The sequence below is a fragment of the Coptis chinensis genome, chromosome 7 (genome assembly GCF_015680905.1).
Source record: "Coptis chinensis isolate HL-2020 chromosome 7, ASM1568090v1, whole genome shotgun sequence".
Classification (NCBI taxonomy): domain Eukaryota; kingdom Viridiplantae; phylum Streptophyta; class Magnoliopsida; order Ranunculales; family Ranunculaceae; genus Coptis; species Coptis chinensis.
This window is the reverse complement of record NC_141462.1, coordinates 68,661,994-68,682,674: the sequence shown is the minus strand read 5'-3', so window position 1 is coordinate 68,682,674 and position 20,681 is coordinate 68,661,994. Positions and strand designations below refer to the sequence as shown.

The 20,681-nt window shown below is 36.8% G+C and overlaps 3 protein-coding genes and 1 pseudogene across 3 annotated transcripts; 3 read left to right on the top strand and 1 right to left on the bottom strand.

Annotated features, from left to right (window-relative positions):
- Positions 1-211: 211 nt before the first annotated feature.
- Positions 212-754, top strand: LOC147488558 (uncharacterized). The gene is made up of 3 exons (XM_086574415.1): positions 212-392; positions 460-552; positions 653-754. Exons 1-3 carry the CDS (start codon positions 258-260, stop codon positions 752-754), a joined length of 330 nt encoding a protein of 109 aa, XP_086430541.1. The 5' UTR covers positions 212-257.
- Positions 755-5,628: 4,874 nt separating this feature from the next.
- On the top strand, positions 5,629-6,264 carry LOC147488557 (uncharacterized). Its single transcript, XM_086574413.1, has 3 exons — positions 5,629-5,775; positions 5,863-5,982; positions 6,073-6,264. The coding sequence occupies exons 1-3, from the start codon at positions 5,758-5,760 to the stop codon at positions 6,262-6,264; spliced, it is 330 nt and encodes a 109-aa protein (XP_086430539.1). The 5' UTR covers positions 5,629-5,757.
- A 164-nt stretch (positions 6,265-6,428) lies between these two features.
- Positions 6,429-7,635, top strand: LOC147488556 (ubiquitin-like-specific protease ESD4). Its single transcript, XM_086574412.1, has 6 exons — positions 6,429-6,630; positions 6,721-6,882; positions 6,975-7,079; positions 7,161-7,224; positions 7,306-7,401; positions 7,510-7,635. The coding sequence occupies exons 1-6, from the start codon at positions 6,494-6,496 to the stop codon at positions 7,633-7,635; spliced, it is 690 nt and encodes a 229-aa protein (XP_086430538.1). The 5' UTR covers positions 6,429-6,493.
- A 7,969-nt stretch (positions 7,636-15,604) lies between these two features.
- LOC147488555 (cyclin-D3-1 pseudogene) lies at positions 15,605-17,794 on the bottom strand (annotated as a pseudogene).
- Positions 17,795-20,681: the final 2,887 nt, after the last annotated feature.

Below are 20,681 nucleotides of genomic sequence, written 5' to 3'. Positions count from 1 at the left end.
GGAGGAGTCCGATTCCCCTAAGTGCTTTTCAAAAGTGGACGAAAAGCACCACCTTAACTTTTAAAACTATTATGGGCTGGCATCTTGGTAATTTATTTTGAATTTTGAATTTTGAATTTTTATTTTCCTGTTGTTTCTTATCTTGCTTGTAACTTGATTCGGTTTTTATTCGCGGACCCGGATAAGATTCGATATAGATATCGTATAGGAAGTCAGTTTTGAAATCGTTTGGAGTTAGATGGAGGACCTTCAAGAATATGCTGACTGTCAAATATATTATGCCATTTAAAGATGATCCCGAGGCACTCTCAAAACCACCTGCAAAGTATAAGCTAATTAAAAAAGCTGACTGGGATGCATTTGTGAAATCGAGATTAACAGAAGAGTTCCAGGTATGTGTGAGACATTTAAATAGGTATATTGTTCTATTTAAATTAATAATTTTTTTTTATCTATTAGGAGAAGAGTAAGTTACAATCTGCACGAAGGGCAAAGGGTAAGTATAATCACCGAGTTAGCAGGCTTGGATATGCTGGCTTGATAGATAAGATGGTGAGGACTTGTACAACTTTTTAAAATCTTAATGTATATAGTAAACCATATCAAATACTTCATAACTAAATTGATTTTTTTTTTGTATATCTCATTATAGCAAGAAGAGTTGGGAGAATCGTTTGATGAGGATGATAGAGTCGGGTTTTGTGGCTTTTTAGCCTCGAGAACAAGAGTGGCAAATACTTTAACGATGATATAAGGAAGGTGGCAGAAAAAATTGTAAGTTTTGAGCTATGCTAGCATGGGTAATAGAGTAAAGTACTAATGTTCTAGTTCATGTCAGACCTTGTTCAGTCTTCCCGCCCATGCCGCCACTGTTGCTCCTATCGGTGGAGTCACTATGTACCTCTCCTTAACTGGTACCAATGGAAGAGGAACGATGTTTATATAAATGAAAAATTAAGCCCATCCATTATATAGAATTTTCTTTTGCGTGTTTCCAAAGCCCGGAGATCCACACTTAATCGGCGAGTCCCGTTTTTTAATAAATGAGCCGCTACCCCGGTAGGTGCTAGGAAGAAGTTCAGAGCCATTGGGGGAGGGATGGCCTCTCATCAGCGATTGAATCTGCCCACGGGAAACTTCTCAGATCGCAACTATGCCAAGCCCGATCTTGGTTCCAATGCTGCAGAGACAAGGTTATGGGTAAAAACTAGGTATTGGTCCCGTGTCGCTGGATGTTAGGTCAAGACCGGACGATAGAGACCATATCCCCGTAGAAGGTGAAAAAACTCGTGTTTGGGAAGCACCGCCCTCCAGAAGTGGAATGAGTTACCAGCCTTTCTCAAGTCAGACACGAAACTACGGATTAGAAAATCATTCTCCAAAGCGAGGAAACTTAAATACGGAAACTCCAGCCTTTCGACTCACTCTCGTATGGCTCGCCCTCGAGCCCTGGGCAGGTCGGCCGGGTCTTTCCCTGTTGTTCTGTTCCCACCATGAGAAAGACGCACGGGACGATCTTTTTGTCTTATCCTATAGGTAAGGAAGTCAGAGGAGAGGAAGGCTTGGAAAGGGATAAAACATATTGATGAGAAACTTTCACAAAGGCCAATAGCCGATAGCTGATGTCACTAGCCTGACCTCCTCGCTTCGACCCTATCCTCATGTGTGGAGGAAGGATCGGTCCTGTGCATTGGGTAGACCTCATACAATAACTGTCCTAGTTCTACCGTATCTTTTGTTTCATTTCTTCTGGAACAATCCTGCTAGCGATTCCCAAAGGCCAGAAGAATGAAATAAGATGATCAGGGGGGAAGCTTCTTTCCTTTCCATATGTTAGAGCGGGAATCAGCCAAGGTTCATCAGTCTGGCTTCGCGCATGCACTACTATGAATATAAGTCCTGCTTTCGCGCGGCAGCTATTGCGTTTTGAATATAGTTCACCGGGCATCTCCATCCATCGCAGGGCCTCAAGGCACGATCTAAAAAAAAGAAAGAATTTTGTTTGTTTGATTTCTTGTTTATCCTATTGTTCATTCCTGGGAAGAGGAAGCAGCAGATAGAGCAAAGGCCTCCTCTTTCCGTCCGCGTCAGAGGCGTAGCCGAACGGGCTATACCGGATTGATATGGAGCCGAGCTAGAGCCGAGAAGAGCGTACCAAACCCCGTCCCGCTCCTGTCTTTTCTTTAACTGATGGATTCCATGGACAGATATAGCAAGACTGTGTCCCCGTCCCTTTCTTATGATTCAATTCCTTTCTTTCTTTTGCTCGCTCAGTAATCGTATCAACCAGAATAAGCTTCCCGTGAACAAAGCGGACTCTATCGAGTAAGCCCAATCAAAACCGACCCAAAAGGTGCTTTTACGAAAGGCTGGTCCTATTCATTTCATTCTTTCCAGAATGGAAAAAATTACTAAATAGAGTGATGGCATAATTCAAATAAGGATAATAGGTTTTCTCCTAAGAGACTCACTTAAGTAACTAAAGTATACGAGGAAGAAAGTCAATATAGAATAGAATATCACATAACGCAAGCGTGACGAGTTGGGTGTGATAGAAGTAGATTCTAGGCGCCCATCTCTGGGTTAATCGGGGGAATCTTCACCGGGTATTTCAATCCCCTCTTCATTCTCTACAGGGGTCTCTGCCCACATGGAAGCGGGGCAGAGATGGAAGAGATCGAACACGGGAATAAGAAGCAAGCTCGCCTTCCTTTTTTATCATTTTAGCACTGCCACTAATCACAGTGCTTTCAACCTATTTAATCGAGACGCGGACCTCGCGACCCCAAAGAAGCGAGGCGTTACTCACTTCTTCTAATCGCCTCCTCCTCTCTTCTTCCGGTTCCGGATGGAATGAGGTCAGCGGCTAGGCCATCACGGAAAATATAGGCAATGGGACCTGGCAAGGATGGCTGGAATAGGTTGACTCTATCTATTCATTGATCCATTGGATCACTCCCTCTTTTTCCAAGAATTCATGAGCCGCTCGGAAAAAGCCTTCCATTTCTGTCAAATGGGAAGCAGTGGCCAGAGAAACAGAATCATTTGGAGAGCCAGGAGAGGGTGTAGAATAGGCAGGTTCCCGTTCCTAATTATGGTAAAAATCTTGTTACTGATCGAACTAATCTAGGCTATAGGCCTGTTCCAGCCCATGTCAGACCTTGTTTAGTCTTCCTGCCCATGTCAGAATATGTTCAGCACCCCACAGGCCTGTTCCAGCCAATGTCAGACCTTGTTTAGTCTTCCAGCCCATGTCGGACCCTGTTCAGTCCTTTACAAATCAATATCAAGCTTCAACAGACCATGTCCATACCATTCATGTCCACCCGCAATACTTAACAGGTCCAAAAAGCATTGGCAGTCCACCAGTCAGCCCATGACAAGCCGTCAACCGTCCCAATTAGGCATGGCCAGTCCACCAGTTAGCTACACTCACTAAGAAAACACACATTGAGAATGATGGGTTGATATTTTCTTTCTCAGTAAATGTATGATCTACCTTGCTTAAGAAGAGAGAATGTTTTCGCAGGAACAACTAAAAAAGGAAGAGGCTGAAGGGAAGTTAGTAACCCAAGGAAGCGATGATGTTCTTACGAAGGCATTGGGGACCTTAACATTGTGGCAGGGTTAGAGCAGGAGGGAAATATGTCACTCCAACTACTTACTTTAATCTCCTAAAAACGGGGATCAAAAGCACATAGAGCAGAGATGGAGTCCACGATCCGTAAGAAAGAAGAAGAAAACCAGGCATTAAAGGAAAGAGTGAGAGAGTTGGAGACCTTACAAGGAGTGATTAGCTCGCAACACATAGAGAAAGTTGCCTCCAATGGTTCCAAGAATAATAGTAAAAAGTTTAATGGAAAGTCCAAATGATGATGTATTATCTTCTGGCACTAACAACAAGACAATTAATAAATGTCTTGAGAGAGCATTGGGTGTGAATTCGAGAAAGAAGTCGAGAAAGGTATTACTTTAAATAAATGGCTACTCAATGTAAATATTTTTTCAGTTTTGAATTAACTTGTTCAATATGTGTGTAGGCAATTAGTGGTGCTAAATCTAAAAGTGATGAGGCAGTCTCTAAACAAAAATTAGGAAATGAGCAGATATATGTTATTTAACGTGCAATCTTTAAATGTTACTTAAAAGATTGTTGATTTTAAATTCATTGTTATGTCTCTTAGGATGTGGGCTTGAAGAACAAGTAGTGTTGCTAAACTTAATAGCAAAGTGGTCTCTTCAACATAAGTCGGGCAAAAAGGTGTAATAGTTTTTTTTTTTACTAATGAGTTAGAGAGGCATAGGAAGGTAAATGTTTTTACAACGGTGATAAACTCAAAAGTGATATGCCAATATCTATTATGTCATTAGGAGTATGGAGTGTGAGCCTTGTAAACATTTACGCTTTTCATTGGTCCGACACAACTTTTTTTTCAGATGTCAACCCCGACATAAATGAGTTTATCCGAGGTTGGAACCGTTAGTATAGCCCGGATACTCTTACATAGGGTTTTACCCAAGTGATGAATAGTGTACTATTGTTCCCATCCGAGTTTCTATAATCGAGAGAGAGAGTGCACATGATGTGATATGGTTAGTGTGCATGACTGTTGAAACCACAGCGTGTACCAGGATCAACTTGTACACGCTGTCTTAAGAAACTTAAAAGTATACACTAGAATATTCATCAAATTAGCCACCAAACCTACTTGAGCAGCTCACAAAAGTATCAATAGAGCTCACGTGCCAAAGGCTTTATTTGTGGCTTAGAAAGATATTAGTTAATATTAATAGAACAGATTAAAATACACAATATTCACAGTAAAGATGGGAGTAACGTGACACTCGTGACGCTACTAACACTAGGATGTAGGTGGATTTGCAAATATATGCCGCTGAAACATACTTACAAATAGTTAGTAGCACAATATTCTAAATACTTATATAGACACTTTTACAGAAAGTTAAGGGGTAGGTACAAAAAAAAAGGGGTTACTAAAACATGGAGATGAAAATTTTCAAAATATAATTTATCTTCAAGGGAATTTTAACTTAATTATAGATAGGAAACAAGCATGATGGTGTGTCATTATCAAAAAATACAGAGCTTTAAAAGATGGAAAAAATGACAATAGCTTAGCTTACCGTACTCTTATCCGTCCTAGTTCCTATATATGCAATGAAAGTACAAGAGAATGAAAACATTCCCCATTTTCACCCATTTTCATTTGTTTTCAATTTTTTTTTTTATTTTTTCAATACGTCACACTTTATTATCCGTCACATAATATTGGGTATATGTTAGGAAATAAATCAAGTATTTGCCTACAGAATAGGTAACGGTTGGTAATATTTCTAACATAAAACTTGTGTGACAAACATTATAACGGATGAATAAGTGTTAGCAATCAATTTTACTATATGTTGCAAATTCAATGTTATGGTGTAGTGCTACCAATAATGTTATACTCAATTGTTTTGTTGTTTCAAAAGTGTAAAAGTCGGGCTTTGGGGTCCAAAACAATATTGTTGCGGATGCTAGTCTAATTGAGGGGTTCGGACCGGATGACAATATCCATAATGTTAAAATGGGGAAGGCTATGCGTGTACAAATCATAACGCGCAATTTTGGCAAATTCTCTTCTGCCAAGACCGATTCCGGATGATGATATTACCACCGTAGGAGGTGCAGTTGGCTACCACGTGGCTTGGCCAAGTGACTTTGTGGTATTTGACAATTTGGCTATCTCAAAACCTATGTTAGGAAACAAGCAGGTACCTGTCATTTTGATATTAACTAAAAGTGATAGTTATATATAGTTTATAAATATCTATTAAAATTGTCCTTATAATGTTTGTTAGGCTGTGGGATCAAAAGACAATGATAATGGTGCTAAAGCCAGATCAAAAGGCAATGATAATGGTGCTAATAAAGCCAAAAGTGTTATGCCAATCTCTAAACCTAAATCAGGAAATGAGAAGGTAAAATTTCTAATTTCTAAACTCATTAATCATGGTACTCACTAGAATTTATAATTTATAATTATTTTAATGTTTGTGGTTGTTTTAAAGTGTAAACTTGCTTTGGGGTCCAAAAGCAATGTTGTTGCTGATGCTTGTATAATTGAGGGATTTGGACCGGATGACAAGATGCATAATGATAGAATGGGTGAAGGCTATGTGCGTGTACAAATAATACGTGCAATTTCAGCGATTGCTCTTCTACCAAGACCAATTCCTGATGATGACATTACCGAGGGGTAGGTGGTGCAGTCGGGTACCACGTGGTTTTGGCCTCCTCGTGACTTTGTCATACTTGATAATAAGGTAAAACGATTCTATTATATTTTTCTATCAATATTTATATAAATTAGCACCTATTTGTATTTATTATTCATTGTTTATTTATTTATTTTTATAGAAAAATGAGGCTCAATGTGATGAGCATGACAAAATTATATTTGAAGAATTTGCGGTTTTGGTCGGCAATATAATGAAGGGAAATCATATAAGTGAAATGGACATGAGGATTTTTGAGCTTGAACTGCAGTTTTATATTGCAAAAGATGAAATAATGGATATTTGTCATAAGCAAATGTTGAATGCCAATTGCATTGTAGTATATATCCGGTGAGTGGAATCTTGGATTTTATTTTTAAGAGATGAGTTGTTTAATTTATGCGTACATGTCGTACTAATGGTAGTATACTTTTCTTTTAGATATTTGTATGAGAAATACGAAAGTTCTCGACAGAGGTTTGGATTCTGTTATCCTGGCGATTTCAACTTGTATGCAGACAAAAAAGAGATGAATCGTCTGGTTTCAAATAGATTAATGGCAAGACAAGGAGACCAAATTATTTTTCTTCCGTACAATTCGGGGTATGCTTGTTGGTCATGTTATTTAACATATATGCATTCTCATTTTATTTTTATTTATTGTACTTTCTTAACTCCTATATATGGTTGTATAGGATCCATTGGGTTTTGGTAATTATTGACGTAAGTGCAAAAAAAGTATATTTTCTTGATTCAACTGGAGGTGTCCCTGATATAAAACTAAGATGCATGGTGAACACGTGAGTTGATTAATCTTATTTTTATTTTGTATGTCATATATGCAAACAACTTGTAACTTAATTGTAAAGTTTGTTTTTTAGTGGGATGAAGACATTAGCATTAAGTGAAGGAAAAAGAGTGGAACCAGAGTGGGACTATGTCAAGGTAAATATACAATACTTGAATGTGAAAGATTTACTTAGTGTATTGAATGTGTTTTGACAATTTGTTTATGTTTTCGTGTAGTGCCCAATTCAACCAGGAGGATACGAGTGTGGATATTATGTCTTGCGGTTCATGAGACATTTTATGATGGATCCTAGTCAATCAATTAAGACAAAGGTTAGCAAGTCTTTCTTGTTAATATATTCTAAAATATCTATGTAATTTTTTCTTGTAAACGTATATCATATATATTAAATTCTTTGTTGACTTGACGTACTCGTGTAGCTAATGGAGCTGGCCAACACTATCACCTATACCAATGCTGAGCTTATTGAAATTCGTATGGAGTTTATTGACTTTATCGAACGATTTATCTCGCCAAGCCAAAGGTATGAGTATGTATTGCGATAATAGTATTTTGTTTTATTTTGTTTGCTACTTTTGAGGTATGGGATGACTTTAAATGTAGTAGTGTATATCTTGAATCACATCCCATTTGCATTGTAGGTATTTTCATTTATTTTTCTTCCGTTGAGAGAACTAGGTCCCATCGCATTGTTATCGCCATGCTTATATAAAATAGTCCGCTTTGGTCAGTGGCAAATTTACTAATAATGTTTCTTTACTTTATTTGTTTCTTAGGTTTAACAACGTTCGATCGATGGATGGATAATATTTAATTTGTTGATGATGGAGTTTATTAGAATGACTTTTAGTTTGGTTGAATGTGCTATCAAATAAATGTATCTAGCATTTTTCAGTGATGTTGGATAAATGATAAATTGATGTAAGGAATAAGTGTTTCCGAATGGTTTGAAAATACATGGGTTGAAGTTATTGTGGATGTTTTAATTTTATTTTTGAGAATTTTATAGCTGTTTTATTGGCGAAATAAGTTTACAGATTAGGAATTGAATTACAGGTTATTAGGTAGGAATTGAATTACAGGCTATTATGCAGTATTTTTTACAGGAAAAATATAATAAAAAATATATATAATATAAATTAAAAAAAAAAATAGATGACGATTGTAGAAGAACTGTTACAGTGTAAACTATTTGTTGACGTATTTTTCTTCCATAAAATGACGGTTTTGTAGTAGTTGATAGGCATTTCATGACGGTTTTACAATAGTCAATGGGCATTTCATGACAGTTCAACAGTAGTCAATGGGCATTTCATGACGGTTCCACATTAGTCAATTGGCATTTCATGATGGTTCTGACGTGAACTGTTAGAAAATATTGTTAATTTCTTGACGGTTCTAACTATAATTAATGACGGTTATATATGAGGTGTCATAATAAAACTTACCTACTATGACATTTTAAAGACTAATATATGTCATAATGGGAGGACCTTCTAAGACATCTTTCTATGAACCGTCATAAATTTAATGACGGTTTTGGTTGACTTTTTATGACACCCTCAGTAATGACGGCTAGATTTTCAATCAGAAAGTGTCATGATATGTATTTCATGACAGCTAAAAATTGTCATAAAACGCCCTTTTTTTAGTAGTGCTAGTTTTATATTGCTGGTTAGATTCTTATCTAATCCGAATTCTTATCTAATCCGAAGTTGGCACCCAATTTTAGTTGCTCAAGTCTTCACATTCGAATCCAATTCGTATTTAACTTCCTTTTCTTCCTATTATTACTAAACTGCCCTTACATTTAATTTTAATTGTCTAATCCTAATATAAATCTTCCACCGGCATGAGTAGTCAAAATCAATTTTATTATTATTACGTAATTATTTCAGTACAGTTTTTGCCATCAATTTCTTTTTAAATTTTTTCTGTGCCACCCATTTCAATTCTCATTTCAACCATCTTTCATTTAACTACATTGCATCCCATATAAGTTAGTTTGACATTATTTTGTTCACAATAATTTACGATTTTTTTTCATACGACACTTTGTTATACATTCCGCTCACTCTTTTCTTATTCCATGTTTTTCCTTGATTTTTCTTCTCTTCTTTGCCATATGAACTTTGTTCGCATGCAAAAGAGGGGGCGGTGTTTCGACCCCCACCTACGTGGCAAACGTCCATTATGTAGGGGTTTCTATTTTTATTCGTTTAATCGACAGGGCTAAAGCCCAATTTGGAATACCATGGATCAATGTACAGGCCCATTAACTTATGTGTCTAAGGTTGAACCTTAGCCACATGGCTTGCCACTAACGTACATTGATTTATGTACAGATTCGTTTCTTATCAAAAAGATAATTATCAGTTGAGAGTTATATTCAATTACAATTACTTAAGCTACAAGAATACTTGAGCTACATGGAGTCTCTACTATACCTATATAAATACCAAACTATTTTTCATATAGAACTACGTTCTTGAGACTTGATCTCATCGATAATTTGGGTAAATAGGCAACCGAAAGGTATAGTCTCATCATTCTCTCGATCACCATCACTTTTCTCACTACTTTTCTACGTTATTCATCTCTTTCGTCACCACTTAGTGTTTTGATCATATTTGGTCGAAACACACATCATGCAAAAAAACTTCTCAACTAACATAGAATAAATATTAAAAAAATTACCTAGATCTAGTCATTCGTTTTTTTTTTATGTTCGAGTCTCCTCTTTTTTAGAATTGTAACTAGCTCTGAGAAGTGATGACCCCCAATGTGCCAGAGCCATTTCGGCAAATTATGCATCCTCCATGCTCTGAGAAATTGATTTCTCTCCGGAGAAACCTTACTACGGATGTTTTCCATGTATTCAACCATTTTAAAGGTTTCTCCTTCGCCCTTCCACAATCCTCATTCTTTTTTATCATTTTCAGACAAACTAAAAGTCTTCCTTTTCATAATGATGTCCTACGATTTGAGGAAGATGCCCTTAAAATAGATGCCGAAGAAGAAAATGAAAACTGACAATTTTTTTTTTTTTTTTTTTTTTTTTTGAAAGGCAAAAAAAAATTTTTTTGTCAGTTTTGGTTATCATACATCTTCTAAATCATCTGCAACTTTTCTTTGCATGCATATCGATTCGTTACCATACATATTCACACAACAACTTATCATACATCTTCTAAATCATCCTCATTTGTTAGTTTACTCGATTATTTTCAAACACATCATGCAAAAAAACTTCTCAACTAACACAATTGATCTTCTAAATCATCCGATCCACAACTTTTTTTTGCATGCATATCGATTTGTTACCATACATCTTCACACAACAAACTATCATACATCTTCTAAATCATCCCCATTTGTTATTTTACTTTATTATGTTCAAACACATTATGCAAAAAAACTTCTCAACTAACACAATTGATCTTCTAAATCATCCGATCCACAACTTTTCTTTGCATGCATATCAATTTGTTACCATACATCTTCACACAACAAATTATCATACAACTTCTAAATCATCCCTATTTGTAACTATAAATAGGAGGGGTGGTGTTCTCAATAAAGGGGTCAATTCCTTTGTGGCCAATTCACTTGAGGCCTTGTAGCCAAATCTCTCTCTCTCTCTCTCTCTCTCTCTCAATTAGTTAGTTAGTTAGTTTTAGAAATAGTTATAGTAATCTAGTTTATTCTAAAGCACAGGTCTGGTTAATGTTATATAGAAGAAATAGTGTATGTCAGTAAGCATTGATCTGTTCCTAGCTAACCTTATATAAAACTAACATACGGTGTCTCTCAGTAGGTGTAGGCCACATCACAGGCACGATAGAAGAATAAATAAATGGTGGTGTGGAAACAACTCAATTCGAGCCATAGATCCCTCTTTGGGAAACAATTATTTGCACCATATTTTTTCAGACTTCTTTAAATTCTCATATGTGCATTAAGAAATAAGAGTGCATCAAATAGCTCTTATGGCTTGATACAAGATGCGGCCTCTCTTAATCAAATTACAACTAATTCACATTTACCATCTAAGTTGCATTCAACATATTTCATGAATTTAAAACACTAAAAGCATCATAGCAATATATAGAATGATGGGAATGTCACTACATTGCGGGCTAAGGTATACCATAGAGCGTCGGACACGATATTCTCCAAAAACTCAAGACTTGGACCAAAACATTAATAATATAAGAAACGTAACAAAGAAGACCCTGGGACCATAACAAAAACACTTACAATAATAGTGCTAGAGGAGAATTTAAAATCGTAAACATGCATATAGAACTTAATTAATTAGGGTAACGGGGACTTATACATTATTTCATTTTACTCAATGGTCAATGTTGATGGTGTAGTACTAAAGTCTGTGGAGTCACAATAGTACTAGTCGTGGAGTGTGAAGCCTTCCTTCTTGGTGAAGCCAAGTGTACCATACATAGAAGGCCAACATTTGTGCTCACTACTCAGTGACCCAAATGGCTCGACAACAACTGGGTCCTAGGCATGTTTCACCATTGAGAAAGAAATGAATGACTTCACCAGTACATGCTCGTAGCTCGATCAAAGCAAGATTCCCAACACTTGTACTAGTCCTCAAATTGTAGTCAAGTGGCGAGAGTTGAACCTGTGGTCAGCGGTCGTGCATATGCAGTCATAGACACTATAGTCCATGTTAATAGCATAGTGATCATGAAAAGTTTCATTTACTTAGAGGTGTGTTGGCGAAACTGATACCAATCGATCCCCACTAAGATAACTTGTACTTAGACAATCTACTTCTCCAATAAAAAGTCTAAACTTTAACTACAACCAACAGCCACAACCTAAACTATGGATACAACTATCACAAACAAGCAATAGTAATATAAATTAACTTACCACAATGTAAACACAAGATGTAATGTGGTTTGGCTAATGATGCCTCCTTAAATAAGAGCAAATACTTTTATAAGTGCGGGAAAAAATATTACAATCATTCCTCTCAAGTCTCTCCAAACTTACTAGATCACTCTTCTCTCCTTACAAGATTTTTCTCTTTGCAAGGGTTTCCTCTTAATTTTGGTTGCTCTCAAAATTGGGTTTCTATTCAAGACTCTACTTACTCAAAACCTAACTTTTGGTTTTATAGTAATCTAAAATTTTGATACGTCTGTGAATTTCGGTTCCAAACGATATGCCCATGTCAAAATATCAAGTCCCGAATGACATGGTGATCGAGGTCGGGCTGATGTTGCTCCAAACAGTCTACACAGACCGTGGAGACTCAATTCCAGTAGAATCAACTTCGAACGACACAATCGAGTCGTTCAAGCTTATTACACCACGATGTGAGCAGATCGTTCAAAAACTCGATTCCAGCAGCATCAAGTTCATACGGCACAGCCGGGTCGCTCACACTTCTTCTCAAATGGTACAGTACCATGGGGTCGTTTGCCTTCACACTAGTTCTACCTCACCAGGTCGTACCAGCCCATGGTGAGGGACCCCAACAATCTCCCCCTCCCGAAACCAATTGGGGGGGGGGGGTCTCCACACATTCCCGAATCAACAGGAGGAGTGTGCTACCATTCCTACGGTAGCACAACAAACATCAAACTTGCCTTTCGGCAAAACTTTGGTCATCATATCCAACCTGTTCTTGTCGATATGGATCTTCTCAATACATAATTGTTTCTCTTCAATAACTTCTCTAATCCAATGATAATGCACATGTATGTGCTTGGATCTAGAATGAAAACTCAAATTCTTGCTCAAATGGATGGCGTTCTGACTGTCACACAGAACCACAAACTATTTCTGCTTTAGCCCTAGTTCATTGAAGCACCTCTTTATCCATAGAATCTCTTTGCAACACTCAGTGGCTGCAATATACTCGGCTTCTATAGTAGAGAGGGCAACACATTTTTGCAACTTAGATTGCCAAGAAACTGCTCCCCCTGCAAAAGTAAACAGATAACCAAAAGTGGACTTCATAGAGTCAACATCACTTGCCATGTCTGCATCTGTGTTGCCTTCAAGTAAGGTCTTACTTCCACCAAAACACAAACACGCCTTGGAAGTGCCCTTGAGATATCTCAATACCTACTTAATACCTTCCCAATGCTCTTTACATGGATTTGACATAAATCGGCTTACAACACCAATGGCGAAAGCAATATCCGATCTTGTACACATCATTGCATACATCAAGTTGGCCATCATGGATGCATAAAGAATATTTTGCATTTCTTTCTTCTCATGCTCACCCTTTGGATACATATCTTTGATCATACAGAATTGGCCACCAAGCGGACAACTGACTGGCTTCGCTTGATCTATGTTGAATCTCTTCAACACCTTCTCAATGTAGCTTTCTTGAGAAAGCCACAACTTCCTACTCTTTTTATCACGAAAGTGATCCAAGATACCAAATATCTACTTTGCTTGACCCAAATTCTTCATCTCAAAGGACTTACTCAAGTGTTTCTTCAACTTGGATATCTTGTTGATGTTTTGGCCAACTATCAACATATCATCCACATACAACAAGAGCACTATGAAATCCCCATCTGGAAATTTCTGAACAAACACACAATGATTAGAAGCGGACTTCATGTAACCATATTTCACCATAAATTACTCAAACTTCATGTACACTACAACAGAAGGGCTCTTTTGCAGCGCACCCTTTTGCCATGCTAAAAATTTGTTGCTAAAACACATCTATTGCAACGCCAGCTGGCGCTGCTAAATGTCTTCCGTTCCATAAGGCCTGACTTACTTGCATTCACATAATGCAACGCCTAGACCGTGACAAATGCTTGCTTTTATTATTTTTAAGAAACAATAACAAATATTTTTTTTAGGAATTTTAGCATTGGCAACGCAGTTGTCGCTGCGACAATACATGGAATTATTTGCAATGCCGTATTCATTGCTATAAGCTTTAGTCGATTTAATATTTACGGTTTCTCAATATTTGGTATATATTTGTTCATAGGGCGATCAGCGTCACAATTGGACTCTTTCAATTTTCACAGCCTTCTTCGGCGGGCTTTCTTTTGGGTTTTGGCTCGAACAAAATAATAAAATACTAAAAAAAATATAAATAACAAATGTAAAAAAAAAAAACCCTAAAATCACTTCTTCTCTCCAACCGCCGCTCCCTCTTTAGTTTCTTCAAAGAAATATTGCTATTGCTAGGTGGCTTCAATCTTCCCTCAATTAAGGTAGTCTTCTTCTACATTTAAGATAATTCATATAAGCTTTCCATATTTCTTAATCTATTTTTTTTTTTTTCATATTACATATTAAAAAAAAAAAAAAAAAAACTTTGTTTTCGGGTTCTAGGATTGGGATTAGTGTTTTGATTTTAAGGTAATCTCCCACAAACCAGAAAAAACGTTAGTTTTGATTTTGGGTTTGTTGAAAGTTTCAATTTTTTTTTTCGATTAAAAGAATGTTGTTTCACGCATAATTAGATTCAACCGCTCTCTCACGGGGCAAGGCGGATCCGGGACCACCCAAGAATTCTCCCTTGGTCTCATTGTCGGTGGTCTCGCCGATGGCAAAGATCAACATTTGGAATCCCCTCTCTCTCATTCGGTAGTCTATCTCTCAATGCCTTTATTATTATGATTTTATATTACCATCAACCGATCCATCCATTGTTTTTCTCGTTATATCGGGATCCATTTTTAGGGTTTCTTCAATAACAACTACAAAATTCATTCCTTACTTAATAATAATTAATCAATTAATAAACGTTTATCCCTCGTAGGTTCACAAGATGTTGACCGCTCTCTTGTTGGACGCTTTTCCAAAGCATACAGCCCCCGTAAGTTTTTCATAACCCCGCCTACATCATCCTCTCTTGATTTCCTCACACTTTTACTTACCTTTGGGCTAAAGGTTCATGGTCTCGAATTCAATACCAATTTGACAAACCTTCTTGCATCCGGTGTCATTGAGGGGAAATCTGCATTTGGGACCCGCAAATCCAAAGCAGAACCTACTCATTTCCCACCACTCAAGGTAACAAAACAACATTATTTCTCAATTGATGCATGCACTGTAAGATTGACAACAATTTCATCTTTGTCCGATTTTTGCCGTCTGAAGCTCAACTTATTTGACTCTTTTGTATGTAATGGAGTATCTAGTTAGTTATATATTAATGGCAGTGAGCTTTACCGGAGTGGCTTAGAGGGTTTCGTATAATTTTTCCATATCCTTATGTCTTAAACCTAGGTAGATCTTCTAATCCCGACAAACTAACTTGCAGAGCTACACTGCTTATTGGATCTAAATGTACAAAACGCCAAATTCTATCTATTATAGAATTCAAGGAGAACCAATTTAAAGCAAATTTGTAAAGAAAACGAGAATGAAATAAACAAGTAGTGAAGGAACCCCAAGAATGAAGAGAGAGAGAGAGAGCAGAGAGAGAGAGAGTGTTTTTCACCTTTGTTACTCATCAGTCCTTTTTATTCCTTTTCACCCAAAACTTTGTCAGATATACCTTTTAAGTCCCTCCGCCAATCGACTTGCAAAGAGGAGAGTTATGTTACTGTTCACCACACCCAGAATTTGTTTGTTCCTATACCTATTAAGTCGCACCCCATTCGCTGAGACTACAAGAATGACAAATTTTCCGTATCATTCAGAAATATGGACTTTCAAATTGAATGTCATTCAAGTACAATATGGGAAATTTTCAGCTAGGCTCGGCATTTTGTTTGTCTTTTTATGTTTTGTGTTTTTGTTTTGGGGTTTTTTGGGAATTCTGTTTAGGCAACTAGAGTGCTTTAGTGGAAACAGAATCACCCTATCATCAGATACTATTGTTACACATAGTGCTTTTAACTATTATTAGTTGTTCAAAGGTTTACCACTTCGCCAGGTCAAATGAACTTAGCTTATGAACGCTGCTACTTCTAGTAAATTTTAATGGAATCAAGATCTTCAAGTTGAACATGCTGTTGTTCCAACCGAAGTTCTCCTCCTTTTCGAAATGATTATCGTCGAGATGAAACGCTTGCGATTTGACAATGAAATATTGTGTAGAGTGTTGGATCCGTGCGCAAGGAGAGGTTTCATTTTTTCATGGAATCATAAGGTCCACCATATATTAGCATCCACTTCTAATAATGGTACCATAGGTGAGAAAGGGAAGACATTATCATTTCAGATATTGATAATTGTGTGTCGTCGGTTTTTTTTTTCTTTGAATTCTTACTAATGCATGTTTTCATAAATAAGAATAATGGTCGAGACATAATAGTGTACTATATCAAATAGTTCATTCCTCATCATCGTTCATTTTTTCCAAGTCAAATGCCACACATCTCGCTTTCCAATCTCCTTTTTCTTTATTCTCCAAAACTGGTGATGGTGGGAGAAGTTTCCAATAATTTTTCTCATACATGTGAATTAGGATTGGCTAGAAATGCAGAGATGGTGAAATTTGACTTGCACTTGAAGAACATATATGATGAAAACCACAATTTTAATAGCATGGATCTTTGGTAGAATAAGAAATAATAAGAAAAGAAAGAGTGCTTAACGAGGACTAGTAATGACATCGACCACAAAAACCATTGAAAGAAGACAAAGGGTATCCGAGCTCCCGGATTCTCGCTTCTTCTTGAACGTACACTTTGGAGAAGAAGATATCAAGAACTCATCGCTGCCCACTAATCGCTCTCGAAAGCTATCGAGTGAAAGACGATCAATTACCTCCATTTGGGCTGCCGGTGTTCAAACCGATACTTGCACTTACGAAAAGTGCAGCTCACATTCTGGTTCTCCTTGATATCTCCCCGGTAGAGTCCAAGATAAGAGTAATCGCGACTCATCCAAATTTTTGTCCTGATTGATTTTAAGGATATCCATAAGCCGGTTCTCGATACTCGGTGGGATTACAAGGTTCAACCTCCTTGATAACATGCAGCATTGTTGCGTAAAGCAAAGTACGAAGGGAGATAACAAACGACCTCGAATCAAGAATGACGTATTTAAGCAAACGCTCACATCTCTTCATAAACTCCCAATGAAGATTATTCTTCAATCCAAGCCTCCTTATTATGTGATCAAGAAATGAAAGTGGTGTAACTTGATTCATCCTCCAATGAAGAGTAGAAAGTACCAGAAGCTCCATTCTCTAATAGTTTTGGCTTCAAACACATACTTTGTTTCTTCCACTTGCAGATCTAAGAGAAGGGGAACTTGGGTTTCTTCCACCTTAGCAGCAATAGAAAGACAAGCTACAGCAGCAAGTTGAGTCATCCATGGTTTATCTTTCTGAAAATGAAGGCTTGACATGAATCTATCAAGATAATTAACAGCAAGAACTGCAGTGAGTGCAGAGAAACCATAGTGTGCGTCAACTTTTAACATCCACTCAACAGCTTCTTTACGAGCTAAAACAAGACTTGAGTCAATATCAAAGTTACTTGTGTTAATAAGAAGATGGGGTTCTTTTTCTTTAGAAAAGAGTGATACAAGCTCTCCATCTTCCCAAAACAAGTCTTGTTCTAATAAGAAAGTAGTTGGGTTTGTTGTTTCATTAGTAACATTACTATTCTCACACTCACTCTCTTCTCCTTCTTCCAAACGTTCTTCTTCACAGTATAGTGCATCAAGAAGATAGAGACGGTGTTGGCTTGATGATTGTTGTTGTTGTTCGTTTTGAGGTGCCATCTTCTTCTGGGAAGAAGAGGTTTAAGGCTCTATACATTGTAAGCCATACAAGGTTGAGCAGCTTACACACTCACACATCTTCTTCTCTCTCACACTCACTCTCACTCACACATCTTCTTCTCTCTCACACTCACTCTCACTCTCACTCTTTTTCCTCTGTGTCAGTTTAGTTTCAATGCATATTATTTATTTTTGAATATGGCTATACCGTTGGTATTTCAGTTGTTTGGGAGTTAAAGCGGCAAAAGCCAATGATCGCAAGATACAAACTTGTGGACTGGAAAATATCTTTGGCAAATTTTCATCTTATGTTCCATTGCATGATTGGTTGTGATCTTTTGTCATTATTAATTTTATGGATTCAAATCGAAGACGGTGCTCGCTTTTGCAGTGGAACGGATGTTGCCACACAACTCATTGTTGCATCCGATGACGATAGCTCACCTTCTCTTATAGCACGCTTCTCTTGACATTTATCTTATCTATGACCTGGTTTTCAAGATTCGTGGTACTTAGCTTGGTATGTTTCTCCGATCTTTACCCACGGCTTTTGGGATGTGAGGAATACAATATCACCAAAGGAAGGAGTTTGTGGGCCACACAAAAGGTATGAGACATCACCTGTTTCATTTTTATTATTTATTTTTTCCAATTAATTTAATTCCAATTGGCCCACTTGGTAAGGACTTGGGAGGTTGGGCCCAAGGTCTAGGGTTCAATTCCGCTTTTATTTGGGGAAAAGGGAATTTAAAGGATTAGGAATAAAGTTATACTATAAAAAATAAGTCTTGAAAATATTGTCGTCATATTGATATGAGAGTTAACCTTGGATGGCTATATATGTATACAAAATTTCTCTTGCTTTCTTTCTTCTTTCATTTATATTTTTAAGTTAGTTAAGTTTTTATTATGTGTGTTTTCCTTGGCGGTAAACTTGGGTGCTTTGTTTTAATCAAAATCTGAATAGCTATTTTCGTGGCAATGTCGAAGTTCTCTTCATATAATTGGATGTGTTTGTTTCAAATAAAAACATCTTGACCATATTTATCCAATTATTTTCTACACCTGTGTAATCGCGAATGTCATGGTGTCCGATCGACAACTCTTTTTACTAACTTTGTGCAAAAAGACAATGGGACTATTTTGTCGGGATACAATCTCGAGAGGTGGGAATGTTTTGACCGGGCGCTCATATTTAGTGCTACTTCTTTTTGGCTCTTCGTTATTCAACCATTTGTGCTCCTAGATTCTTGTTAACATTATTGTCCAAGACTTGGCTATAGTTTTTCGATGTCGCAATATTGGCTTTATATTAAATTTGGTGCAGATAGTATGTGAATTACCTCCCGAACCAACTGGAATTTTGATATTCACCGGTATCCAAAGATCCTGTGGTTGATATCGCCCCTCTTTGATGGGAAAATTGGCATTTATAATGTTGAGGTATGGACATTCTACAATGCATGTACAACTAGTTTTTGGAGACATTGTTTGACAAGGCTTCAAACCGAAGTTTTATACTTTTATTTGCATATTGCCAAGAAAAAAATAACCGGATTGTTAGAATTAGACATTTTGCATGCTTGATTGAAGGTTGTAAAATAACCAATTGTTATAATTTTACATTTTGCATGGAAGATTGAAGGTTGTAAAATGACTCAAGAGACAGAAGTCGCCCCTACTTCATATTAGCAATCGACAAGTTAGAACCCAAAAAAGAAAAGATACTAGAAATAGACAAGAGAACAAAACCTGAAAACCCACCTTTTATTTTGAGAATACAGGAAGCATCCCACGCCCGATACCTTTACATCTGACTCTACCATCTGTTGGAACTGCTTTTTGTAATTGAGCTTGTTTGCTTGATTTACTTGATGTTTAGCCTTGCTTATTTTATTGTTTCATTGGTGACAACTTTATGACACAAGGTTTTTTAATGGTTTGGCATTTACATGTACAATTTAGTTCAAAATCTATTAGCTTTTGGCTATTTTTGTCTTCTTATTTGATCTGTGTCTTCATGAATGTGATCGAGTTATAACTTTGATAAGTTCTTTCTAAGTTTTTGGCCATGGGCACCAATTTACTCATATAGGAGGTGCATAGTTTCACATACATTGCCAACTTGAGTGTATTTTAGGTTTATTAATGTTTCTAATAAATTTACTTAAGTGATTTTTTTTTTAATTTGTTGTGCCAGATTGGTCGGTCGCCAGAAGTAGTAGAATCAAGAAGAAGCTCCAAGTGAATGCTACTCAAATTAGCATGTTATAGACATTATTTGTGGAATTTTAGTTTTGAATAATTCGTCTAAATTTAGTTGAACGTTGTTAAGATTATGTGAGATGATGTTTTTTTGCAAAAAATAGTTATGTGAATTCTTTAAGATCTTTTGTATTGAATGATTTAGCATTACAGATGTGTTATATAAAAATTGTTTTGGGCAGGATTATGTAAATGAAAATATATAGGTATATGTATGAATTGCATAATCTGAATGTTAAATGCGTCCCAAATAAAGCGCAGGTGTTTTTCCTCGAATTTATATCATTCGCAACAATTTTAGTGTAGCTAAAAGCTTTGATTCTACCGTGAACGTAGAGACATTTTTTGCCACACTTGGTGTGTGGCTAAATTTATAGGCGTCTTTTGCCACGCCAAATGTTCAACTAAATATTCAAACTTCCCGCAAGACCGTAGCCAAATATTTAAACTTTTCAAGAACGGAAATAGTATAGCAAAAGGTTGCCTTTTGTGACTTCTAGTTGTGTAGCTAAATGTATCACTTTTTGCAACGCCATCCTAGTTGTTACAACCTCTCTTTTATGCACGCCAAGCGTTGCAAATAGTTTGAATTTTTTGCAATTAATTTAATTTTCATAAATGA

Coding starts and splice junctions, on each gene's coding strand:
- LOC147488557 (XM_086574413.1), top strand. Junction 5,983..6,072: donor CTAAATCAGGAAATGAGAAG/GTAAAATTTCTA, acceptor GTTGTTTTAAAG/TGTAAACTTGCTTTGGGGTC.
- LOC147488558 (XM_086574415.1), top strand. CDS start 258: ATGCTGACTGTCAAATATATTATGCCATTTAAAGATGATCCCGAGGCA. Junction 393..459: donor GATTAACAGAAGAGTTCCAG/GTATGTGTGAGA, acceptor TTTATCTATTAG/GAGAAGAGTAAGTTACAATC. Junction 553..652: donor CTGGCTTGATAGATAAGATG/GTGAGGACTTGT, acceptor ATCTCATTATAG/CAAGAAGAGTTGGGAGAATC.
- LOC147488556 (XM_086574412.1), top strand. CDS start 6,494: ATGAAGGGAAATCATATAAGTGAAATGGACATGAGGATTTTTGAGCTT. Junction 6,631..6,720: donor TGCATTGTAGTATATATCCG/GTGAGTGGAATC, acceptor CTTTTCTTTTAG/ATATTTGTATGAGAAATACG. Junction 7,225..7,305: donor CAGAGTGGGACTATGTCAAG/GTAAATATACAA, acceptor GTTTTCGTGTAG/TGCCCAATTCAACCAGGAGG.